This window comes from Prunus avium, chromosome 1, assembly GCF_965620075.1.
Source record: "Prunus avium chromosome 1, drPruAviu1.hap1.1, whole genome shotgun sequence".
In the NCBI taxonomy this organism is placed as follows: domain Eukaryota; kingdom Viridiplantae; phylum Streptophyta; class Magnoliopsida; order Rosales; family Rosaceae; genus Prunus; species Prunus avium.
Window position 1 is genome coordinate 6,527,550 of NC_142284.1, and position 9,894 is coordinate 6,537,443.

At 35.1% G+C, this 9,894-nt stretch overlaps 1 protein-coding gene across 2 annotated transcripts; it reads right to left on the minus strand.

Moving 5' to 3' along the window:
• Positions 1-491: 491 nt before the first annotated feature.
• Positions 492-6,860, minus strand: HPT1 (homogentisate phytyltransferase 1). 2 transcript variants are annotated; one of them, XM_021954376.2, is made up of 13 exons: positions 6,703-6,860; positions 6,197-6,241; positions 5,815-6,086; positions 5,532-5,615; positions 5,369-5,443; positions 4,906-4,989; positions 3,743-3,832; positions 3,014-3,115; positions 2,433-2,528; positions 2,189-2,260; positions 1,915-2,010; positions 1,300-1,404; positions 492-689 (listed from the first exon to the last, which is right to left on the minus strand). In XM_021954376.2, exons 1-13 carry the CDS (start codon positions 6,743-6,745, stop codon positions 648-650), a joined length of 1,206 nt encoding a protein of 401 aa, XP_021810068.1. In that variant the 5' UTR covers positions 6,746-6,860; the 3' UTR covers positions 492-647. The 2 variants fall into 2 exon arrangements, with proteins under 2 accessions (XP_021810068.1, XP_021810067.1); XM_021954375.2 differs by having other exon boundaries at positions 5,815-6,101.
• Positions 6,861-9,894: the final 3,034 nt, after the last annotated feature.

Consider the following 9,894-nt stretch of genomic DNA (forward strand, 5'->3'; position numbering starts at 1 on the left):
AAATAAACAAAGGAGCATGCCCTAAGCAGACCAACCGAATTTCGGGCATGTAGGCCTTAAATTGCCCAAATACTTAAAAGCAGAGGGTAAGTCCTACATGCTTATACTCAATTCAAACAGTCGTAATGGGTAAGCACAAATCATGTCACGCAGACAAAGATAATGAGATTTGTTTGTAGGTTGAAGACAGCTTAGAGCAAATCACGTTAAGTGCCAGTGGCATTTGTCGAAAAATCCTTTAGTTGACCGGGTTTAGCATCTCCCCTTTTTTATCCAATCAATGAAATTTTAAAGATGGGTGGCAAGGGGATCTAGCCTTGTGGAAAAAGGTCTTAACTTGTAGACCTGTCCATAGTCTCATATTCGAACCCCCATGGCCTCTTTGGTAGTGTGTGCGTGAGAAAACCCCCTCCCCTTCTAGTCTAGACTATTGTTTGTACTCAAAAAAGAAGATGGGTATCGCTGTTAGCAGAGCAATATCACACAAGTACTAAATGAAGATAATGAATTGAGTGATTGCATAAACTCATAGGTTCCCAATTGTATTGTCAAACTACAATGCATGTTGAACAATCCCAGTAATGGCATTTGATTTATTCCCTCTAAGATTTTGAAGGCAACCTTTGATCTCAAATAAGTTGTCATCCTCATCTAACAAGTGGTATAAGTAGATACTCAGCATAGAAGAGCTGCAAGAAGAATAAACAAACGAATGAAAAGTATACCCACATTGAAATCTAAAAATAAAATCACCTGCAAGGTACATACAATCCATAAAATCAACAACTACAGTAGCAAAGCTGGAAATGAGATCGTGTTCAGGCAGGTTTGATCAGGGTCAAATCTACAGACCAAGCAAACTGCAGTTTTTACTTTTAAAAAAAATATACTGCCGAGAAGATCCTATAATTTCAGTTATCATACTTGAAATAATATTGAGTCTTAGTTTTTGAAACTCTTTTTATTAACTCAAGCACAGACAGCTAATTCCATCAGCCTTGGTCATGCTTGAACAAATTTTGAGGTCTTGGAGGTCTTGGTAAAGATAAAGCAACCAACAAGAATACTAGAAATAGTAATGTGAGGACCTGAATGAGTTGTAACAGCTTCACAGAAAAACAGACTAGGAAATTGTGTTTTCAAATCATATGCTATTGAGAATCCTAAATGTTCAGCATCTTCACAATTGTGTATGTCAAACTATTATGGATGGTTATTTTTTTGGTACGGGTCAACTTTTGATTTTTGATATATTCTTTCTAACTGCATTTGCATTCAATAGCTGTGGTAGGCAATTACCTTCCATATAAACATGTAAAAGGTTGTTATTGCAGCTTTGCTGTTGAGATCAACAGATTTGGCTCGGTTCCAGAGTATCGACGCCAAAATTGCATGTCCCAAAACCTAAACCAATGCAAACACAGAACATATCAATATCTTTATTCTTGGTACATTGTTCAGTTGTTAGCATACTAGCATCTGAAAAAAAAAACCCAACAGTAAGAAGGGAATATGAAAACCCACTCAAGGTTCCCTAAAATATGGAAATTAATATGAATACAAACTGAAGTGGCCTTATTTAACACTTTAAATGTTTGCATTTGTGAGGAAAGCCAGTGATTTAGAATCAGAGCTTAAAGAGGGCTCAGTAATATTTAAGAACCCTTCGTGTTGGACACCGGAAATTCACAACATAACCCATTATTTCAGAGTATAGCAAGCAGCATGTGAGAGAAGATATATTTAACAGATAAAATTCATTAAATTCATACTTATCACTGTCTTCATCATTATCCATGTGTAATTTCAAAATTATAGAGACAGGAGAAGCTGAGCCATTCAATAAGCAGGAGTAATGAAGATTGCATAACACTCACTACTTTACTCTTGAGAATTAGAAAACTAAAACATTACCGTGATGCATTTGCTCGTCAGGAAGCCGGATGATGCTCCCACTAAAACGGCAACACCATAAGCCATTTCAAGTAGCGAAATACAAATCCAAAAGACCTGCACAAAGATAATTAGGCAACAAAACAATATATGTAAAACCAATGGGTTGACGGATAGGAGGGTTTGTCCACGATCCTTCAATGCATTCTGGACTCCGTTACTGGACAGCCCCTCATACCACCTTAAGACCCAGTAGGATATTATATATGTGCATATCCGTGTGTTAAAAGGTTACCCGCTTTTGTCCCAGACGTACTGTAAAAGACCGAATGCCGAATATTTTATCTCCATCAATATCAGGTATGTCCTACATGATTCCACAATATTATTAAAATTGATCATAATCCTTTAATTTCATAAGAACGACATGGATTGAAACAATAGCAAACACATCACCAAAACAAGTACACAGCTTTAAAGTAAATTTTCTACTGCTCTACTTGAAATGGGAAAGAAAAAAGAAGAAGAAGAGCTTTTACCTTAAATAATGCTATAACAACTGAGAAGAAGCTCATAAATGCAGTTGCAAAAATTAGTGGCCTAGAGAAGGCAGCTGGCCTTTTGTACACATGGATCTGGAAAATGTTAGATAAATTAGAACTGAACCACTGTGAGTGCACCAAACTACATGACAAAGATGCTCCACATTTACCAGTATCTGCATGTAGGACACTGCTGGTTTCCCTGACACCTATTCTAGAGTTTAACTGTCTTACTTTTTTCAGGTTTCTGTTTGAGCAATCAACTACTAATACTAACTAGTTAATACAGTATAGCCCTTCTACATTGTTTTGTTTTTCCTCAATTGCCCTCACTGTAGTGTGATTTGTGTGCACATGCAGATATGTTTGTCCTACAGGCACTGCATTGGGCAATGACAACTATTGCTTTGCCAGACGTGAGATATTAATACTTTCAATGATGTCAAAGATTTAACTTATAATAGTAAATTGCCTCCAATGTGAAAAGAAAAAAAAAACCCCTGTATAAATCAAGCATTTTCTGAGAGAATGGGACAGTGGAATTGTATAAATTGATTGCTTAATAGAAAATAACAAACCTGCATGTGCAGGAAAAAAGCAAGTTGAACTATCACTGCCCGAACAGCTAGGATGCACATTGCCGCAACCACAGCAGATCTCTTCCATCTCAATAGTGGCAACTGAGATTATAAAATATTCGAAACCCATATTGATACAATTGTGTTTAAAGTATCATCACATTACTCATCAATTACATGCAACTTCAAACTGAATTAATGAAGAATATTAAAAATAAAGTCACAAACTACATAGGAGTGTTATGTGGTGGTAAGTACATTTCATAAGAAAATGAATAGGATGATCTGTTTGGTCAACATAACACTAGGAAAAATATCATCCATTTTATTATTAAGAGATGCCTCTTTGTCAACTTTTTATAGGAACTCTCAAGCCCTTAGTACTTTAAACAATTGTTATTAATACATTTTAAGATTAAGGATAGCCTGGAAATTCACCCAATTCACTCTTGTCCAACAAACCCTACATTCTTTGTAACCATAACCACATTTTTACACACATAATGTATATAGTTATTAGTTAGAGGTACATACATCCCAATGGAGTATGCACATGCTCAGAAGCATGTGCAAGGAACATGCAGTGCATAAGGATGAGCAGGGATATGTCAAGAAATTTTTCCTAAACTTCATTCATCAGATTGGTTCATGAGTAACAGATAAGCTTTCCTTGCACAGCTATTTAAGGTCTGTGAGACTATAAGATTATAGAGGAGCAAGCAAACTCACATTGATTGAATAAGCAGTTCCAAGGACAAAACTGATGAAAAGGGCCCAAAACAATGGCCATGAACCAACAACCCATCCAAGCCAAAAACTCTGTAGAAAAGAATGTTTATAATCAGAATGTTTTTCAGTCAAGACTACAGCTTCAATGCCCCAAAATTTTTAATGAAGACATGTAACTTCATCAATTTAAATTATAACAAAAGTACATAATATCTTTTAGATATGATTCATTACATTTGATGTGTAATCCAGATTCTAAATAACTATTGAACATTTAATCCCAATTCCCTTTGTTTATTTACATTTAAATTTTACCTTTCAGGTGAACAAACAAGGCAAAGTTTATTAAAGGTTTTGTAAGAGAAAAAAAGAAGGACATCCAATGGTAGGTAATAGTAAGGTGGAAATGAGGACAAGCAACATATCTAGTACATGGGGCACGTTGTAAAAGGTGGAAATGAATTCATAATAATTTTCATTCCAAACAGATGGTTGTCATAGAAGTGTACATTGAGACGAAGAGCAGCAGCACTTCTTGACTCTATGATTATCCACATATATTAAAGTATTGGTAGTATAAGATGGCTGAAGAAATGGTGAATTTTATTTCCTTCAAACATGTCTTGCATGTTAACAATGAAGATGCAGGGTACGCAACTAGTTACAGAATAATAAAAAGAACTATTAAAAATACTCAAATCCTCAGATTTAGCCATTTTAACCAGGATAACTAAGATATCCGTATACTTTATACCAAACTTCTAGTGAAATAAGAGGCAGTTTGCATGCAAAAGTTAGGGAATTACATGTAAGGGCCCATTCGATAATTTTTGTTGTAATTAGAAAGAGGGTGAAGAAGTAGATGAAAGATGAGAGATGCAAAGCATAAGGAAAGAAGGATACATAGAATGGCTTTTAAGTTAAAATCTAAAGAACTGTTTTAAATGGTTTGTAGTATTTAGTTTCAATTTTATCCATTCACACTCTTTTCTTCCACACCTCCCTGATATTTCTCCCATCTCTCCCACTCTCTCATCTCTTTTCTCTTTTTAAAAAAAAAAGACAAAAAGAAAGGCAATATATTATCTAACCAGCCTAAATAAAAATTAGGTATATATATATATATATATATATATGCATGTAGTCTACAATGCTTTTGATACCAGAATTAGAAAAGATGTCACAATCATGATGCCAGTCCCAACTGAATATTCCCCTGATGCCAATGGAAGATAAGGCTTGTTAACCTGAAACACAACATGCAACACAAGTATACAATTAGAAAATTCACATATGTTCCATGTAAATTATCTTTTTGGTCTTGACTTCCATGGTTAGGCCAGAAAAACCTAAAGGGTGCTTAATAAATTGAAAACAACTTGGTAAATGGTAAAGGGCTTCTCTCTCTGCATGTATGCACATGCACATCCGTGTGTGTAGGAAGGCACATTTCAAATAACCAAATAGTGGGTAGCTTGATAATTCCAGATAAAGGAGCATATCCTGGGATTCTACCAGTTGAACCTTTCTAATGGAATGCCCCCTTAAAATACCAAAAGGTCACTGAATTTTCAATTCTTATTTCCCAAATCATTGCAACGGCACCAGTAAATTTACAACACCTACCTTGTCTATATCAATGTCAGACAACTGATTCAAACCAACAATGTAAATATTCATAAAGAGAGCAGCAACTACAGCCTGAAAAGTAAAATACCAAGTGTGTAAGAATAACAATAATGAATGTATCCATGTAATGCTTTCAAGTTATCAATATTAGAGGCATCACCTCCAGCACCCCTGTGAAAAATACAGGTGAAAAATCTGACAGATTCTCGACTGCAAGGAGAGAAACTGAAATTATGCTCAATGCCTGCTCAGAGAAAAACTTAGGTGAGCTCTCTCTAAATTGATTAAAAAACCAAAAAGGAAAATGGCAAAAAACTAACGACAATAATCCTAAATGATTGTTATTCACTACTAAATCTTAAACAGCAATATGTGGGAGTTATATTTCAAAAGGCTAACTGGGATAACGGCAAGGACGACCATGATTCTGTCAAAAACTTAACTGTGCCTATAACTGTGTGCGGCCTTGAAAACCTGTAAAAAGCATCTATGGCATTTTTGATAGAGTTCCGAATGCTTTTCGAATTATAAGCTCCAGGTTCGGATTCAAGAGGGTGACCAGCAGTAGCATTCACCAACAACCTTTTACCATGCCTCCTGTAGAATGCAGATTTTTCCTTAGTGTTTCTGGTGTGATGCTTCAAAAGATATTGCTGAGACCCAACACCACAATATCTTTCCAAGATGTCCCATGCTCTGCTTCTTGAAACTCTGACTGCTGCATATGAACCTTTAAGTACAAAGATTGGGTTGACAATAAGTTTTCAACATGGAGGACTGAGAAAGGCAAATTATGCATCAGATGTTGTGATGGGATAGTCATACTTGAAAAGCTCTTGTTGAGATTGCCCCTTCTCCAACCGTTCCCACCTATGAGTTTTTGTAGTGCATCAGAAAACACACCAAAGCAGAAACTCAGAAAGAAAGAAAAAAAAAATCTACAACTGGTATGGGCAAAAGTATAGTCACATCAACCAAGTCATTTTCCGAACTGCAAAAATACAAAAAAAAAAATTGAAAAAAAAATTGTATGTTGTATAAAATGGAGATAAACCCAGATGAATAAATGTAATTTAGCTCAGTCTGTTGACTCTGAACACTAAAATAAGGAACCTTTCAAGAAGTAAAGATTTTCCCAGATAAAATACAGCTACACCAGCACAAATCAATAAAAACCAAGCAAGCCAAAACCAAATGCATTAGTTCAGTCCCAGCATTTGAAGCATCTAAAACCCATTAGACCACTAATATTCAGGGGAAAAAATAATAAACGGAGCCCTTAATTCCAGATCCAAAAAGTTCCATGTTTTCTGTTAATTGAAATCACATACCTACAGAAGCATTTGGAAAGGACACAAGAAGCGCAGAATCCATTGCTTCGGCGAACAAAATGATGCTTCAACACATCAAGAGACCCTCCAGTTTACTTTCTTTAAGCGAACTCAGAGTCAGAGCTCATTTGGAGGCTCTCATTAAATAAATATTAAATAGTGGAATTATATACCAGTAAAAAGATGCAGGTCCATTGTCTACGCACGTGTTCAGCAGCTCCTTTCTATTTGACGATGTGGCAAAAGGACCGGGGAGAGATGATACCCTCGGATACAAGAGTTTGGAAGTCATGTGAACCAATGGGAACCTTTTGTCTGTTTCTTACAAGGGTCGAAACGTATAGTCCCATCCATCCTTCCCAGTGTAGAAACGTATAGTCCCATCCATCCCAGTGTTCATTAACTTCACCAAAAAAATATCTGTTTAGCAAACAAAACAAATTCATTAAAGATGTTGCGAGTGTGGACCACCTACCTTAGGTCTATGCTCCATTAATTTTTCTTTTATGATAAGAAGTTATATTTTGTTAATAATCATATAAAATGAAGAACGTGATAAGAGAGAAGGGAGAGGAGAGAATTTATTGTATTTTTCTTTCTCATAGGGCTTAATATCACAAAACGTCCTTAAGGTTTACAAAATTATTGTAGGAATTTGAAAACATTTTTCCAAAGTTCATTTGAATATTAAACATGCATTTAATCAAATTAATCGCAGCGGAAGTCTATGGTGGTTGTTTAAATTCAAAAACAAAACTTCTTCCAAGTATCTTAAGCCATGAACATTGATATGTTTTTCATAAATGAAAATTCAAGAGAAATGATAAGATCTAATTACCCTTGAAGCAATTATATGAACCAATTTGTGTTTGGTCTTCTCTTGATGATTTCCTCTTTGTTGATCTCCTCTTTGATCTTTAATCTTTGCTCCATGATCTTTCTCCTCCATGTGAGCCACAAAAATATGTGGCCTCTAAGTCTCCACACCAATGGAACCTTGAGATGAGAATAAGTATCTTGAGAATACTTGGATGCTAGTGCAAGATTCTCAAGATTGGTTTCAATCTAAACCACTTTGAAAGATGAAAGTGTTTCACTCTTGAAAACTCTCTTTTATCTCTCTTTGATCTCCCAAACCCATTTGGTTGATGTTGGATTGTGCTTGTGTGTTAATGAGCTTATGGAAACAATTCCCATACACATTCACTTAAGCATTTTCGGCCAAACCCCATTGGGCTTCCAAAATTGGGCCTTATGACACTTAAACCATAATATTTAGGTGTCTTAAGCCCTTGGGCTTGACACCCAACCATTTGGGATTTCCGTTAACTATTACTTAGCCCAAATACGTTTTTACACGTAGTAAATCATCCACATCAAATCAATCAAATTGATTTCCTCATTCTCATTTGTATTACTCAAAGTTAACCATTTAAGGTGTGCGATCCATTAGGTTCTAATTAGCAAGGCAGTGGGAAAATATTAGAACTCTTTCTAACCAACTGGAATTAAAACCCCTTTTTAATTCTTCCTTTATTTGGATCGATCACAATCAATCCTAGGACTTCCACAAGCCAAGAGTGACATCTAGCAATATATCAAGGCTACCCAAGCTAACCAGAATAGATGAAGAACCTATTCAGTTGGAATTGCAATGCAATACGGTCCTTCTCTTATACAATGTTTCAAATCATATTATTAGGGTACGGATTGATTATGTCAAACCCCTAATATGATTTATAACCTCATGTGATTCAAAAGAACATGATTAAGAACAACTTTCTAAATCAAGCTCAAAATACTTTGGCCAAAGATTTACTGAATCACATCTTGAAACATTCTCCTTCTTTATCGAAAGTAGAGATTCCTTATTGTACATTCACATGCCCCTATGATGAATTAAGAGATCCCAACAACACTTAAGACAAATCTTTTACGACTTGCCTTTAAGAGCTATCAAAGATCAATAACGCATCACAAGACAACCATGATGCCTCAGGTCTAAGGACTAATTTGCATTATTGCAACTATGAGTTCTCATTTGACATGTAGATAAATACTCCATATGAGAACTATGGTTGATCGCGTTCAGTGTACTCATTCACTAATGAGCACCCACATACTTGTATTAGTGTCAACTACACAAATGGTTTGAGACTAACCATCCTCCCAATTGAGCATACATAATACGCGCTAATCTTGACGGTTTATCAATGCCCATTTGATAACCTATGATTAGGAACATTTTGGGATACTACAATTAGAGATTAAAGGTCTCATGAATCTAATCTTCTTTAGATTACTTTATCTCTTATTTAGCATACCCTGGACATTTGTTTCTTTACACGATGTAAAAGATAACAAATTAAGTTTGCCCTTTATATATCATATACGAAATGTATTCTAAGGAGATTACATCAAATGTATTGGCTCTTAGGGCACATTTCTAATAATTATCATATTGTATTCTTAATTTTTTTTATGTCATTCGTAGCCCTCAAGGTTAGTATGTGTAATTACAAATGATCCATGCCGATAGGTTCCGTAAAAAACTCCGTTAGTTTGCTGACGTGACATATATATATATATATATATTACAAAATATCCCTGAGGTTCACGCACCTATTACAAAATGGTCCCTCCGATTTTTTTTTAATATTTTTAAAAAACTTCATTAGTTTGTTGATGTGGCATATATGTGGAGCCCACATCTTCAATAATATAGTGTCACGTATATTTAAAATACAATATATATTTTTAAATTATTTTAAAAAGAAAACCAAAATTTTATGAATTTAAAATTAAAAAATTTCGCCGGTACCATTTGTGATAGGTGCGTGAACCTCAGGGATGTTTTGTGATATATATATATATATATATATATATATGTATGCCACCTTAGCAAACTAACGGAGTTTTTGATAGAACCTAACGGCATGGATCATTTGTGATCACACAAACTAACCTTAAGGACCACGAATGACACAAAAAAAACATTAAGGATGCAATCTGATAGTTTCATAAACCTTAGGGATTGTGATATTAAGCCTTCTCATAATTCCATATATATATATATATATATATAGGGGTCTCATAGTCTCCTAATTAGTATCAAATAGTACTCTTCTGCTCAATAACACTTGGTAGAAGAGTTTAATTTGGAGGGAGGGGAGGGGACGCGTTGTCTTGAAG

Coding starts and splice junctions, on each gene's coding strand:
- HPT1 (XM_021954375.2), bottom strand. CDS start 6,745: ATGGATTCTGCGCTTCTTGTGTCCTTTCCAAATGCTTCTGTAG. Junction 5,444..5,531: donor TTTTCACAGGGGTGCTGGAG/GTGATGCCTCTA, acceptor TTTACTTTTCAG/GCTGTAGTTGCTGCTCTCTT. Junction 4,990..5,368: donor CTGACATTGATATAGACAAG/GTAGGTGTTGTA, acceptor GTTGTGTTTCAG/GTTAACAAGCCTTATCTTCC.